The sequence below is a fragment of the Grammomys surdaster genome, unplaced genomic scaffold (assembly GCF_004785775.1).
Source record: "Grammomys surdaster isolate TR1022 unplaced genomic scaffold, NIH_TR_1.0 270, whole genome shotgun sequence".
NCBI lineage: Eukaryota > Metazoa > Chordata > Mammalia > Rodentia > Muridae > Grammomys > Grammomys surdaster.
Genome location: NW_021604711.1, coordinates 2756624 through 2772437, shown reverse-complemented (window position 1 = coordinate 2772437; position 15814 = coordinate 2756624). Strand labels below are relative to the sequence as shown.

Genomic DNA, 15814 nt, shown 5'->3' with positions numbered 1-15814 from the left:
CTATCTTGGTGCGTATGTTAAAACTTTTGAGAGACAGCCTATGTCTATAAGAGTTCTTTTGCTTTGTATGTTTTCAAATGCCTTCAGGGTTCTGTGTTCCCCTAAGCACACCACAAGATGTGGAATCCTGAGACCTTTTAAACTAGGTACTTGTTCTAAATACTTACTTATCCTGTGTAGCCTGTGTTGGGGAATAGGAGATGATATCCTGTTTGTCAGCTCAGCCTGCTCTCTTGTCCTCTGGTTGAGTGATACTGAAGATCTGCCATTATTTTTTTCTTCTAGGCAAAACCCATTTACGGTGGCTGGCTGCTCCTGGCTCCAGAAGGCACCGACTTTGACAACCCAGTGCACCGGTCACGGGTAAGGACACCAGAGAATATTCTTGGAATGGGAAGAACCAGAAGGAGGTCCATTTGAGAGTGAAGTGGTAAAATTAGGGAGGGAGACAGGAGGTAAACACTGGAACCTGGGTAACAAAGTCAGCACGGATCCAACGTTGTGTGAACTCTGAGGTCTCCGAAAGTTCTGCGCATGTGTACATATAGAGTCCTTGTTTCAAACTGCCATTCTTGTATGGGTGTCACTTACTGTGTATAGTTGGGACTCTTCGAAAACAGACAAAAAAGCAATTAAGTACATCTTTGCAGCATGTTAATCTAGCTTGCAAGTCCTTCAGAGTCAAGGCAGCTTCCTCCTGAGCCAGGGGCATAAGACCAACAAGTCCTAATAAAAGAATAAGGCCTGGGCACCTGTGCTGTCTAATTAAGCCTTATACCATCCTGTCTCCTGGGTATAGGTCTCTTTTGGAGCAAAAAGAAAGATAACCCTGCATTTTGCTGACCAGAGGGTTGCTTATTCCCTGAGTAACCTGTTGGGATTGCAGCCCAATCAGAGAATCTTTTCCATTCACTTTCTTCTAGTTTTATTTATACAATTGCCCTAGCTCTGCTCATCTCTCCTCACCTTGGCAGGACCTTACAAATACATGCTCTGGCCCACAGACAATTGCATTTCTGGTTTTTGGACTTCTTCTGGAGTGGATATTGATTTCAAAGACACATAGGAACCTTGGAAATGATTTTGGAGAACAGATGCCAGCAGTCTATTTTGGAACTTTAGCCTGGAAGCAGCTCTAATAGGTCCTGAGTAGCCCCATGAATTCTGTTCTTACCCCCTGGGGGGCCACCAATTCTAGTTAAAATGCAGTATGCAGAGAGCCAAGTGCCTTTCCTGGTCTCTACTAAAATTTCAGAACTGCCATTTCCAGTTCCTAATGAGAAACTAATTATTTTAAAATTTATTATTCTGGTCTACAGCAAAGAAACATACATTATAGTTAATTTTGTGGCTTTAATGCTAGTCAAAACTTAAATGTTGTTGTACTTTTTGAGAAGTTGAGAATAGAACCTTGAATCCTTTTGAAGTCAACCAGAGGAGTAAGGGTGGGATCCATGCTGATCTGGGAGTCAGGATTTAGGTTTATAGCTTCACGGGGTAGACAAGACCTTTCACACAGAAGATGATATGTATACTTTGTCCTTTTCATTCAGCTTTCAACAGCATTTGACTATGGTAATACCCCTGGAGTCCTGGCCTATGTTGGAGGTTCTTCTCTGGTAGATTTTTGTTGGCTTATTCCACTGCTGTTCAATTCCTCAAGCTTTGGCTGTCTGCTTCCTGTTCCTTGGAAATCACAAGACCAACCCATTACATACCATTTCTCAGACTTTCTTGGAAGTGATACTGTCAGTCTCCCTGTAACCTCAAGTTAATTCCAGAACACATTAAGATCACTCACCTAATAAATCAACAAACATTCTATGAAAACTCTGTACTGGCTGCCAGTAACAATATAGAAAAGTAACCATATAGTTTCTATTCCCAAGGAAAGCTCCAGCTTTAAAGAGTCTATTGGGAATATGGAAACACCAGTCACTTGTATTTGGCCATCTTCTGACCCCCCCTTGGCCAGTGAATCTTACTCCTACCATCTCCAGTATCTCTCCTCCTACCATCTGCCCCAGAAGTTAAAGCCTTAGGGCCAGCATTCCTTAGATTCTGTAGGTTAGATATTGGGGTTCTGCCAACTGAGATCCAGGGCCAGGGCACCTGACCCCCAACTCTGTGCTCTGTTGCAGAAATGGCAGCGACGATTCTTCATTCTTTATGAGCATGGCCTCCTGCGATATGCCCTGGATGAGATGGTAAGTGTCCTTACTGTTCCCTGGTCTTCCCCAGGCTCCTCCACTGTGACACTGCTGGCCACATTATGCTTGAGTGCAGCCTTACTGAGGCTTCTGTTTGGGAGTCTGGAATGTTTTAAAGAACTTGTAGTACTAGTTAGAAAGTGCTCTACAAACCCAGATCAAGGCTTTTTCCCTATCTCCCCCACAACCCCCCAAGTTGTTGGTCAGAGGAAGCAGTGAAGAAGGAAATCACTTTTGTTTAAGAATAGGGAAAATGAGGATATAGTCTTCGGTATTAGCAAGGGTTTGCGTAGGTGGTGTTTCTACAAACCTGAGTGCAGAGAGACTTTTGTCCTGTCTTCCAGGGCTGTTCCACTAGATCTTGGTGTGGATTTTTTTTTTTTTTTAAAGCTGGCATTTGAGGTCTGCTAATCTGTGGTCTGAGCAGGTGAGCATCTCTCTGTTCTTCTACTACCTAACTTTCTACCTACACCATGGGTGGGACAAGTGAGGCCAGACCCCAGCTTAGTCAAGTAGAACAGAATATCTCTTTCTATTTCTGCCCATATCACCTCTCTTTCTCTCAAAGAGATTTCTCTCTCCTAAATGAAGCTATGGATTCCTCTTCCTTTGCAATTTGGGTAGGACAAGTATGTGGGTGTAGACTTGCTGTGCCTATGAAGACTGGGGCCACCTGGGCAAGTCTGCTCATACTGTTCTCAGTGGACTGGCCCACTTGCTGTACCCAGGGCTGGTTTCTTCACTATGATGCTATGAGACTCTGGAGTGTGAGATAACTGTCCCTAGGGACTTTCCAGAGGGTCAGGACACTAGGGTTTGTACTACAGGCCAATCTGATGGAGGCGTTTTTTAAAATTGTGGTTCCCTCTTCTCAGGTGACTCTACCTTGTGTCAGATTGAGAAAAATGAAGCAAAATATCCAGCATACAGGATGTGGCTAAGGCAAAGATGACTGTGAGAAAAAAGGAGAAGACTTGGTGGGACATTCGGCTCCAAACGTTTTTGTGCATGGGCCATTTTCTAGCACATGGCCTTGGAGCTGAAAGACTAAGCATGTAGTCAGTTGATGCGTTTCTGCCAGACCGTGAGCATTGTACACATATGGGTAATGCACACAGCTAGTACCTCTGAGAGGGAAGTGACCAAACCAGCAGTGGCAACCATGTTGAAATGTGTCTAAAGTGTCACTCTGGGCTTGTAAATTTCCATGTTGCATCAGGAAGCTCACATAAGGCTACAAAGGAGGCCATCAGGGTGAAGATGGTGCTGCAGTAGACGTCAGGAAAGAAGTAGCATGAGTGCTCTTTCAGGGACTGAGGGTGAAGGGAGCTTAGCCCTCTGGTCTGCATCCTGTCAGGGTTTATCCTTTGTGACCATTCCCTAGGACAAGGTGAGACGTACTATATATATTTTGTTAACTTTAAAATGTTTGATTTGCAGGACACGGGACTTACCTACTTGTTTCCTGAAGTGGGATAGTAGATGGCAGGCTAGGGTTATCTTACAGCTTTTCTTGATTGAGGGGTTTCTGTGGGATTCACTCACAGAGCACATCTGTATTTCCTATGGCTTTCACAGGGCTTATGAAACATCTCCATCTGGGTGCTTTTATCTAAACGCAACATCTTTGAACAGTCTATGCTTCCAGTCCTCCTCTTATGTCTGGATAAACTCCAGCCCTGACTAGTAGCCTGCCCTTCCCATCTGACTGGCTGTAACATTAAGTTGTAGTTCCTCCCTTAACACTTAGTCACGGTCTGTTTCAAATTATTATTTCCCTATTATATATTATACTACCTTTCCCCTCTTTTAAATACTTTCTTACTAGCCAGACTATAGTTTTCCTCTGTGGTTGGAGGTCTTGATAATTCTTGGTTTCTTCCCATGTTGTCTGGATGGGGTTCAATGGACCAGGCATAGCATGATGTGTGGAGTTGGGGCTCACCATTGTGGTGAACTGGAGAGAAAGATGGGCTAGTGTGGTCCCAGAATAGTTACGAATGTGGTGACTTTGACTAGCCTCTGCAAAAAAGGGGAAATGATGATTTCCAGAAAACTTGAAGAATGGTGAATGAATGACTGGACTGTGAAGAAACAGGTGACTGTCTGATGGTTACAGTGTGCCCTCAGGAGGTGGGTAGTGGTACTAGCTCTGGGTGCCTTGGGATTCTGGCTGGCTAAGTGGCAAGCCAGTCTGGCTCCCTGATCTTTCCATTACCTTTCCAGGCATAGCTAAAATGGCATTTACTTTTGAGAATCTCTTTTCCTTTGGGGATAGCTTTCTGTCTCCATATTTTAGTGTGTGAGTGGTAGGTGTGGAGGTGAGGCAGATTTCCCTAAAAAAGAAGAGAAGCTTCCAGAGTGTTTGTTGAGGTGAGGGGCACAGTAGCCCACAGATAAAGTGAAGCCTGTAGAGGCTCAGCCTACTATTTTTCAGGAGAGAACACTAAGGAACTTGGAAACCCCACTGTTGCCGTCCTTTGCTTTTTGCTTGTGTCTGCATCTTACAGGAACAAGACTGTAGGATTGCTTGGCATCTGGCAGGAGGTTCTGGCCCCTTTAACAGGCCTGTTCTCTTCCGTTGCCTACATATAAGTAAGGCAAACAGATGGTCAAATGCTTTGTTGTTTTGTATTGTGGTAAAATACGCATAACAAAGTGCTCACTACTCTGAGCACAACACAAAGCATGTAAGGTGGCAGTGGGTACTCACACATACAGCCATCACTATGCAAGTACACAAGAGCTCTGTCACATTCTCAGCAGAAATTGTTGCCATTTAGACCTGACTTACTGCTTAGCTCCGTTCTCTTATTTGTGTTTCAGCCTGAGTCTATCAAGAGCCTTATATGAGTTAGTATCCCTTACCAGAAATGTTTCGAGGTGGTGGTTAGGATTTTGGATTTTTTTTTTAACATTTGGGGGTATTTGTGTAAATATTATGTGATATCTCGGGGATGAGATATGACATAATCACAAGTCTAAATAGAAAAGTCATTTATGTTTCACCTATACTTCATACACTGAACCTGAAGGCAAATTTGTACAGTGTTTTTTTTGCATATGAATTTTGATTGTGCCTCATCATGAGGTTAGTGTGGAATTTCCTTCAAGTCAGAGCTTGATTATATTTTAGATCATTTCAAATCTCAGATTTTGTGTAAGTGGACTCTTTTATTTTACCTTTTCCTGTTTTTAATTTTTTTTCTCTTATATGGTACATCCTGCTTGTATCTAGGATATTACACTTTATATGTGTCCTCAACCTATCTTGTTATGGTATGTTACATCAGTGGCAGGATTCCCTACCCCTTTCACTGTGGTCAGTACACTGTTCTTGGATCCCATCTGTTTTAAGATGACCTGTGCCTCTGCATGGAGGTCATTAGGTTGTGATGCCCATTCTGAAGCCAGGCACAGTGCCAAGGGCTGCAGCATTTCGGTTTTGAGAGTCCCTGAAGGAGCCCAGCACACGGGATCTTTGGGACTCTTGGATTATGCTAACTTTGAGCTTCCTTAATATGTCAGGTAAAGAAGCCCTTACAGTTTTGAGACATGTACTTTTTAAGCGTTATTTGAGTCTGTGAGTGTGTAAATACCATTAGATACAGATGCCCAGCCATCGTTCACTGTGGATGCCTGTCTTGTGTATAGATTGATGGTCTTGTGGGGGCTTCAGCAGACTGGGCTCATGTTGGCTTGGGCTGCATTAAGTGTACTTCTTGTAGAAGAGCCTAGGAGGACATTTTGATTTTAGGACTTATGTCTACCCTTTTCTGGGCATATTTCTGCCACTGTTGTGTCAAAGCCATGAGCAGTACTACTAGGGTGTCCAGGCCCTACAAAAGCCAAGGAGGGGCGTCAGTACTCCTGCTGTTACTAGGAACTGGTAGCTAAGGTGTTATTTCCTTTGCAGGTGACATCCTAGACCCCGATTATTCTCAAGCTCTGGTGGCCCAGCATTCTTTGTAATTACTCTTGTGAATTTTTTTTGAGGGGAGGGATATGACATTTGAGAGTGCTCTTTTGAGCTCTGGCTTGTTTTCTTTCTACTCAGAGCTTTGCTGGACAGGCTCCCTGAGCTGGTGAGGAGGGCTCACTCCTGTCTTGTTTTGCTCCTGCAGCTATGTCTCAGTCTATAGTGACTGTAATAGCTCTGGGGATCATCCTTGGTAGAGGACAAACACACAGCCCTTAGAAAATCCCTCTTGTGGTGCTCAGGTTGTATATGTGTGTAATTGGACTCCATGTGTGGTAAAACCAGGATGAGAATACTATGAGAGGCAGTGGATAATGGGCAGGCAGACCACTCTCTTAGAAGCATAAGAGGACTCTGGCTGCCTTTGCTTGCTGTGGTGTTTCAAGGGAGCAGCCTGCTGCCCAGCCCCTAGCTTGGTTTTTTTTTTGGGGGGGCGGTTGTTTTTTGTTTGCTTGTTTGTTTGTTTTTGTGTATGTACATTTCGTAATATGGTCCTCACAGTGACATTGGCTGTGAATCAAGATCAGGACAGCCTCTTAAGGGTTGTCCAGAGAGTTTCTAGCTGTTACCTACTCCAAGTCTTCCATGTTATAGTCAGGAAGCCTAGTGGGAGGTATGTGACTGAGAGAGGGCCCTGGGGGCCTGAACCACCAGGATGGTATGAGGCAGGAGTCCTGAGTAGCATCCTTGAGCTGCTCTTCAGTGTGTATAGGGAGGGCTGACTGTTCTCATACAGGGCCAGTGCAGAACAAGTTAAAGGTTGTTTGCGGCTGTGGTGTGAATCTTTTCAGAAGTCTGAATATAGAAGCTTAGTTTCTGCACTGATAAAGAAATGCAGGCCAAAGATCTTTAAGAGGTGGGACTGGTGATCAGTTTTAGGTCATTAGAATATAGCTACCAAAGGGATTGTCGGGCCCTGATTTCTGCATCTTAGAGATGTGACCACTGGCCCTTAACATACTGTCTTAGTTAGGGGTTTATTGCTGTAAAGAGAAACCATGACCATGGCTACTCTTAAAAAGAAAACATTTAATTGAGGCTGGCTTATAGTTTTCACAGATTTAGTTCAATATCCTCATGGCAGGACACGGCAGGGTGCAGACAGACATGCTGATGACAGAGCTGAAAGTTCTACATCTTGATCCACAGGTAGCAGAAGGAGACTATTCCTCAAAGGAGTAGATAGCTTGAGCATATTATACCTCAAAGCCTGCCCCCACAGTGACACATTTCCTTCAACAAGGCCACACCTACCCCAACTTGGCCACACCTCCTAATATTGCCACTCCATATGGGCCAAACATTCAAATACACGAGTCTTTGGGGGCAGCCATATCTACTCAAATCACCACCCACACATTCCTACCACAATGTATTATACTATCTTCTCCAGAGGCCAAACCAATAAACCTTTAGAACTGAGTCCAAGCAAACTTTCCCCACTTAAGAAGTAGCTGGCCAGCAAGATGGCTTAATAGATAAAAGGCTTGCCACACAAGCCTTATGGCCTGAGTTTAGATCTCACAGAAAAGCTAGCTATGATGGTATGTGTCTGTAATTCTAGCATCCCATATTGAGTTGGAGCCAGTGAGCCTGACATCCGCAATACAGTGGGAGGAAAAAAAGAGATCCAGTGTCAAACATTAAGATGAAAGCAGGGTCCTTTGACTGAAGCATGGAGAACTCTTGTACTTCTGGGCATTCCCTTCACGGCAGTAAATACTTGATGACTGACTGGTCTTGCATGAGAGGGTGTTACTGACAGTGCACCTATGTGGTGAGGTGGGCTTTCAAGTTTCAGACTGTGTGAAAGATTGGTGACCTGGGGAACCCAGTGAGTTCCCTTTCTGTCTTAAGGACCATCCAGTGGCTATATTTCCCTCCTCAGTTCTATAGGTGTGGAAGAAAAGGCAGAAAAACAGTAGTAGCTGTTCACCTAAGTTAGATCATGATTAGATTCCCTAGTAACCCATCTCTCCTTTATAGAATACCTGCAGTTCCCTTTCAGGGAAGCTTCTGGGCACTATGGTGCTATCTGCTTCGCTCTTTCCTGTCCTTCTAGTTTTGAGAGTGGTGTGCAGGTGATGGGGCAGTGGGGGCAGTTTATGTCTTTGTTAGTTTTTGCTGAGGAAACTTAGGTGATTTGCACCTGGCCACTGCCTTTAGAGTGTGGGTGGACTTTACCATAGCAGCCAAGCTGTGCCCTGCAGGCTATAATGATTGGCAATTGTCTTTATCCTAAGCAGAGAGGAGTGCTATTAAAGGTAGTAGTTCAGAGTTAATTGGCTAGGAAACTGACTGAGCAACAGCAGGGAAACAATCGTTGAGAGAATAATTTTTTATGGAAAACACAAAAAGCACATAGGGTGGAAGAAGCCAAGTCAAGTGGCTAATGCCAGTGTAGTAACAAATAAGCTTGAAATACCATCAGGCAAGATGGGGCACCATGGAGACTGCCAAGTCTTCTGGGGTCACTTTCAACCCCTTTCCCCTTTTGGATCTCAAAACTGGACCTCCACTCAGATGTCCCTTTCCATTGTCCTCAGCCCACCTGACCATTTACTTTGGGCCTTCTATGAAATAAATGATGTTGTTCATTAATACGACCATACAAACCTGTTCACCAAGGTCACTGGCTGGTTGGAAGCTTAGAAAGCCAATGTCAGTCTTCTTGTTTTCCCTACCTCTGAACTCACTAGCATAAGGGCAAACCTATTCAAACCATGGCACCAAGCATGTCACACTAAGGTGAAGAGGCAGGAATAAAGGAGGTAGAGAAGGACAGAGGTATCCAAAGCAATAGGATCTTGAAGAACTTTTTGCACTATAAGCTATGTCCCACTTCTAGCCAGCCTCATAAAGCAGGTTTGTCCTGCTGAGCAAAAAGGTCTTAAAGAAGTGATTTGCCCCTTTGTTCTTCCTCTAGTGACCTTGCTTTGTTGCTTCAATCTGTTTCTGCATCTCAAAATTGCTTGACAGTCATTCTTTTTGCTGAGTCCACCCAAAGGTTACTCTTTTTTCTTGTCAAAGTACTCACCAGTGTCAAGGTGGCTGTCCAGCCACAGGGCTTATAGCTGACCTAAAAATAGAGGCCAGACCTTACCTTCCAGGTGCTTTAGGCTAGATTATTTATTACCTATGATCAGTACAGACGTGAAGGAAGGAGACCTCAGCCATAGCTCACTTCTCTCACTGTTTGCTCTTGGAGAACATAGTACATTGCTCAAAGTTAAGGTTAATCTGGCCTGCAATATTGGTTTGTACACATGTTGGCAAGGCATTTCATCAAAGAACAAAGCCTTCAGTGAAACTTGTGTGCCACAAAGAAAATACAGAGGAAGGAGTAAAGGGTTGGGCTGCATCTAACCTTGTACCCTGAGCAGCTGAGGTCTGTGGATTGTACTGGATGTGGTGAACATGTTCCAGATTTGTTTGTTTAAAGAATTTCTTTGACGTGTGCCTATGTCTTAAATATGTGTTTATGTATGTGTGTCCAGGTGTCAGTACAGGCCAAAGAGAATGTCAGATCTCCTGGAGCTGGATTAACAGGGGTTATAAGTTTCCTGGAGAATATAGAATATAGGACATTGCTCTGGGAACTGAAGTCAAGTTGTCTAGGGGAGCAGCTGTTGAGCTGTTCCTCTAGTCAGCATGAGCCAGGTTTCTTTGCTGTAGAGGTCTCCACTTCAAGGTACAAGACAGAATAAAAAGTATGCTTGGTACAGAAGTTAAGAGAGCAGTCACTGGGCGTGATTCTGTGGGAACACTAACATTTAGGAGAATGGAGTGCAGAACACTGTTGAAAATGGAGTTACACTCTGATACAGGAACGGCACAAGGAGATTCACTAGGCAGAGGTTACTGAGCCAAAGAGCCAAGCCAAAAGCCCCGTCAGAGCATTTAGCATGTCCCTTGCCTGGTTCTCTGCCTGAGTTGCCTGCAGAATCCTATCATTTTTGTTTATGTTCTCAATGGTGTTCAAATGGCCTTCTCCCCTCCACTAGGAGAGGACAGTGTGACAGACTCATGTGGCCTTTGTATTGAGGCATCAGCTTCTTTGCTTTCAGTTCCAAGCTTATCATAGTCACATGGAGAATCTCAGAGAGGTGCAACAGTAAGGATATGTCAGATAATCCTAGTTGATCACATTTGGGAATGCCTGGGTTCCTTCCTCATCCTGTGAAACATCACGGGGATGAAAGTCAGATCTTTAAGGATCTGCCTCTAACGCTTAATGCCGGAATTAAAGATGTGTGCCACCACACCTGGTTGGATTCGGATTCTCTGGGTTTTGTCCCAGGTCCTTCCCTCTGGAGCTCCTGTCTTTCTGCTTTGCTGTCTTGTACCTGAGAATGCCTCACTCCTGCTTTGCTATGTACTTGTTTTCTTTGTATCCTGTTTGCTGGGTGTACTTCTTTCAAATGATTTCAGTTATTTTAAAGACTAATCCTGTCCCTCGTCTAATTCACCCTGTCTCTTCGCCTTCCCAGCTTCCTTTCTATTGGCTTTGGCCTTAGGCTTTCACAAATGAATAGCAACCTAGTGCATAAACTTCCAAGTAGATGTGAACCAGCAACTATTGACCTTAAGTAGAGGACCAACAGTCCAGAGCAGGAGTCTAAATCCAGGTTGGCTAGCCAAAGAGTTTATTATGCTTTCTTAGGGAGCACTGATGAAGGATTACTTGCATAGGTGTCCCTAAACAGCAGCAGCATTACAAAATCCCACCCCTTAGTCTCTTTTTCCATTAGTAATCTACTTCTTGTATGCTCTGATGTTTCTCCTGATCACTTGAAGCTGGGAGAAGGCAGGAGGGAGTGAAGGCTAGACTCTCCAGTGAAGATTCTTTGACCCTTCCCTCTGTCTTTTACGGAGTATTGATAGCCCCATTGACATTACTAAAGACCCTGCTACTTCTGTATTGTTATCTATTAGTTACCATGGTTTCTAGGCCTAGAATCTCTATTCTAAGATGTACGTAGGGTTGACATGTTAGGTCTGGAGGAAACAGGTATTAGAACATGAGCCTCAGGCTATACATGCATACAGGATGTACACATGTCCATTCACATACAGTACTTTCCTGAGGAGAATTGTGAACCCTGGCTTCTTTGAAGGTCCTAAATATCCCCAGAGACAAGCATCCATTCTTAAGAATGGTACATCCATTCTTTGGAGAATGATATTCTCCAGAAAACATTTTAGATCTTTGTGAGTTCCAGGCCAGCTAAGGCTATACATGGTAAGACCCAGTCTTAAAAATAAATAAATAATTAGGGAGTACAGAGAGACACAGACAGAGACAGACAGACCATGAGTGTTCCACCTTACACTTTTTCCTTGAACTGATCAGTCTTCCCAAATTGAGCCCTCTCAGCACCAGTATAAGGATACCTCTGGGCAGCAGAAGGACTTGGGGTGGGGTTTTGACTTTTAGGATACAGACTTTCTCTGAGCTGTGTATCCTTTTCCCACATTAGAGCCTTTCAGAGAGTAACTGTCTGGTGTGGCCCTTCAGAACATGAGCTTTCTAAAGTTTTGTGACAGCATGAGTCCGCTTCCTCCTGGCTGTGCTCCAAAGGATCTTCTACCCTACTTATAACTCCCAATCACTTGGTTCCAAAATCTTAACTGATATCTCATGTCTGTTCTTTTCTTCCTTTATTGTTTGTCCCTTAGAGTTTATACCTTGATGACTATTTTCATAAAACTTTCAGTAGGACATAAAGCTATTATATTAGCTGTTAGAAACTGGAGGCTTTCCATGTGTGTCAGGAACAGTGCAAATTGTTGGTATATACTGGTTTCTTACTATAAGCCATCACTGACTGCTCTACTATCTGAGCCATACTGCAGCCCTGGTCCGTGTTTGGTCCTGTGAAGGTCATGTTATTGCCGTGAGTCCATATAGCTATTTCTTTGCTCTTGGCAAAGTATATGTTAGTATGTGTGAGTGCAAATATACCACATTTCTGCATTTTTTGCATCCTGAATTAAATACACCTGGCTATTCCTTGCACCAGTTGAAATTGCAAGCCCTTCTCGTTAGAAGCCCAGGGGTTACTTGCTGTTGAAGGAGGCAGTTTATCTAATCTCCTCTGATGAATGAGCCCTTTTACTAAAGGGCCCATTCACTTACTTGGAATTAACAATAATACCCTTGTGGTGGCCTGGACAGGTCCTGCTACTGATACTCCAAAAACTTTGAGAAATAACATCAGAAACCTGGGCCTTAGGCCTGTCCTCTTTCCCGGGCCATGGAGTACTGGTATCTTTTTCAATTCACCTGTTTTCCTGAGGGCTCTGCCTATATATAGCCTTGGGAAACTGTCAGAGATTGGCCTTGTTCCTTCATAGATAAGGTGCTGCTTTGCTCTGTGCCTTGAAATGTAAAGTTGGGAAAATAAAGATGAAAAAGGGTCCTTGCTTTCCAGGCACTTAGTCTAGCAAGAAAAACAGAGTTGGCTGTCCTGAGGTGTGTAAGCTGTAAGAGGTGAACAGGAAAGACACACTTGCCCTCTGTTTACCTATAGCAGGAACCATCCAGACAGTCAGCCAGTAAGCACTATAGCTTCCCAGGTAGGAGCAGGTGAAAAACAATCTGAGTTGTGAAGATGAAGGCTTCTCAGCAGGGCAGTAAGGTGGCACTACCCAGAGCAGAAAGGCTGGAGGAGCAGGGCTTACCCCAGTAACAGAAGGCAAATCAGCCATGGTGGATGTTTTAGGAAGCTGAAAACAAAGTTGCTTGGTAAGCCTTACCATCTATAGGTAACAGTCAGTTTATACAAAGAGTTTGTGAACTGTTCTGGTGCACAGGTGTGTACACCTGTGGCCAGAAAGTAAGATTTGTTAAGTATTTAACCTTGTTACTTTTTAAAATATTCCATTCTACAGTTTCCTGTTTGATCCTACATATTATCTTCATTCACTGTTCCATCAGGCTTGTTTATGGTTCTTACATTCTCTCTCAACTTGTTTTCAGATTTGTTTGTTTGTTTAAATATAGGCCTGAAATCAAGTGCACTACAAGAACATGACCCAAAGAATCAGCTGACCAGGGCTCAAGTGGGTTTTCAGAGATCAGGGCCCTGTATGAGTTTGACCTAAGTCCTCTACATATATGTTATGGTTGTGTAGCTAGATATTCTTGTGGGACTCCTAATAGTGGGGGCAGGGCCTGTCTCTTGATTCTTCTGCCTCCCTTTGGCACCCTTTTTCTCCTTCTGAGTTGCCTTATCCAGCCTTGATATGTGCCTGGTCTTACTTGTAGCTTGTTATGTCTTATTTGGTTAATGTCCCTGGAAGGCTTGCTCCTTTCTGAAGGGAGATGAAGCTCCAGGTGAGTCTGGGGAGAAAAGGTGGGGGAAGAGAAACTGCAGTTGAGATGTAATATATGAAAGTAGAATAAATAAAGAGAAAAAAAAAGGGAGAGCCTCAGAGAACGTTCTTGGAAGTAGGATTGCTAGTGTGGAAATGAGTGAGTTTTGAGCCTGTCAGTAGTTAATACTTCAGCAGCATTGCATGGCATCAGCTAACAGACTGGGTCTCCCCAGCTTCTCTCTTTTCCATTTCTCTGGATCCTACCCCAAAATATAGTAGGAGACTTTTCAAGTGAGGCCTCTAAAAGATGTTCAATCCCGTGGTTGTGATCGTCAAGAAGTGGGTTATTAGAAACCTAAAGATAACTGAGCAATTATCTCATTTTAGATCTTGCTTCTCCCACTCTCAGAAGTAGGACCAAAGGAGTTCAGTTTGCTGCCCCTTGCCACTCTCCTGTACCCTGAGGCTGAAGAGGGGTCTAGGTGCAGGTTCACAGGCTACTTATCTCCCCTCTTGCTAAAGGGAAATGGAGTAGGCCACAGCACAGAGTGAGAAGAGACCACTTGGTCTCTTACAGTCTCCAGAGTCTTTCCTGTTCTCTGCCTTCAGCCTCTGACTCTCCACCACCCACTTGGCCTTTTGGAATTAGGATGAAAACAAAACTGTTTCAGGCCCCAGAAGGTCCCTGCTTACTTAATTCCCATGTCTCTAAAAATATCTGTGAGCTTCTGCTGGCCCCGTCTCCTCCCCCATATGCTGCTGCTCTCCCCCCACCCAAGACTTAGGAGAAGAAACAAGATCTCCCTCTCATTGTTCTTTCCAGGCTCAGAAAGGAATAAATAAGAACACCGAGTTTCCAAAGTTGAAAGGGGAAAAAAAAACCTGCCTTTGTTGGACCTGGAGGGGCGCCACAGCATCTGAAGCCATCCCTGCTGGGGACAAGTCCACACTCTGTAGTCCCTTCTCTCTCCCTGGGAAAGGAATGGAAGGGCCAAGAGCGCAGACTCCTTCCTTATATATGTGGGATGGCAAAGGGAGCTGGGGCGTGTGCAGCAGGCCAGGCTGCCTAGAAGAGCTGTCTGTGGGAATGGCGTGGCTCCAAGCCTTTGACCATGCCTGGTCAGCACAGGCCAAAGGGGGCTGTGGGAAGCGTCCAACCTCAAGACTGCTTGTGGCCCCGGCCGCTTTCTCAGGCATTTCTGGATTGGGACAGAGCCTCAGACACCACTCTTCCCAACCCCCAATCCTAACTTTGGACTCCTGCCTAATTGAGGCTTTATTTATCTCCATGTTTCCCAGCTCTTTATGAGACAGACAAGTGGGCGAGGCCCACACATTCTTGAAGCACAGGAGAAGAAGGGCCCAGGGGAGGAAGAAAATCTAAGGGTCTGCTCCCTTAGAGGGTCTGTACGGGGAGGAGCTAGCATAAGAGCAGGGCTGAGGAGCTTCCCAGGAAGGTGGCCATGCAGCATTTCTTCTGATTTTCATCCTACTTGGAATCCAAAAATAGCCTTGTCAGAGTCACAGGCCTGCATGTGGGAGCTCTGCACATCAAAACTCAGAAGAGCTGTATTGAGCTGCTGCTAGCTGAAAGCCACTGGCTGCCTCTCCCTTTTCCTTGCAGCCAGACCTGTGCCCTGAGGATCCAGCAGAGACTTGGGGTGAAGAGGAGTCTAAACATACCCAAATGCACTCAGAAAGCTACCATATCTTTCTCTGGAAACAGAAAAATTGGTTTCCTTTCCTCATCTTTTGCCTTGCTTTTTTTTTCTTTTTTTTTTTTTTTAACTTTCAATAGTCCTACTTAACTTTTGCAAAGTGAAGCAGGCCTAACTCTCTATATAGGCCATTTAAGAAAATAAAAGTCAAACTATATTGGATTTGGAGCAGTTGCGTGTAGAAGGGTAGAATCACAAAAAAGCTTACTGTCATTTTGCCCAATTACAAAGTCAAGGTATTTATTAGACACCCTTTTTTAAGAGACAAAAATAAGAGAAGATCAATTCTCCAGAAAGTCTGCTGCTGTTTGGTTCAGTTGTTCAAGTCAACTCAAAAAGGAGAATCCTTCTAGGTGTCACATTCTGTCCCATGATATCCTGTCACAGTAGTAGAGATCAGAGTAGACACTTATCCTTAGGGTAATGTGCCCTCCTTGGGGGTGGTTCTTAGTAGCTGTAGGTCAGCTCTTTCTATGCACTCAAGGGTCTTTGGCAAAGGGTTGTCAAGACAGATACAGACATGGGTGACCTTGGAAGTCTGCATCTCCTATTCCAGAAGTATTCTAACTTGAAATCTAGATTACTCA

The 15814-nt window shown here is 44.3% G+C and overlaps 1 protein-coding gene across 3 annotated transcripts in view; it reads left to right on the top strand.

Annotated features, from left to right (window-relative positions):
* The window catches only part of Mprip (myosin phosphatase Rho interacting protein), a 102704-nt gene that overhangs the window by 16607 nt on the left and 70283 nt on the right, over window positions 1-15814 (top strand). For all 3 annotated transcript variants that reach the window (XM_028776581.1, XM_028776580.1, XM_028776579.1), the window contains exons 2-3: window positions 286-363; window positions 2142-2207. In XM_028776581.1, coding sequence (XP_028632414.1) covers window positions 286-363; window positions 2142-2207 — 144 coding nt within the window. The remainder of the gene's footprint in view (window positions 1-285; window positions 364-2141; window positions 2208-15814) is intronic.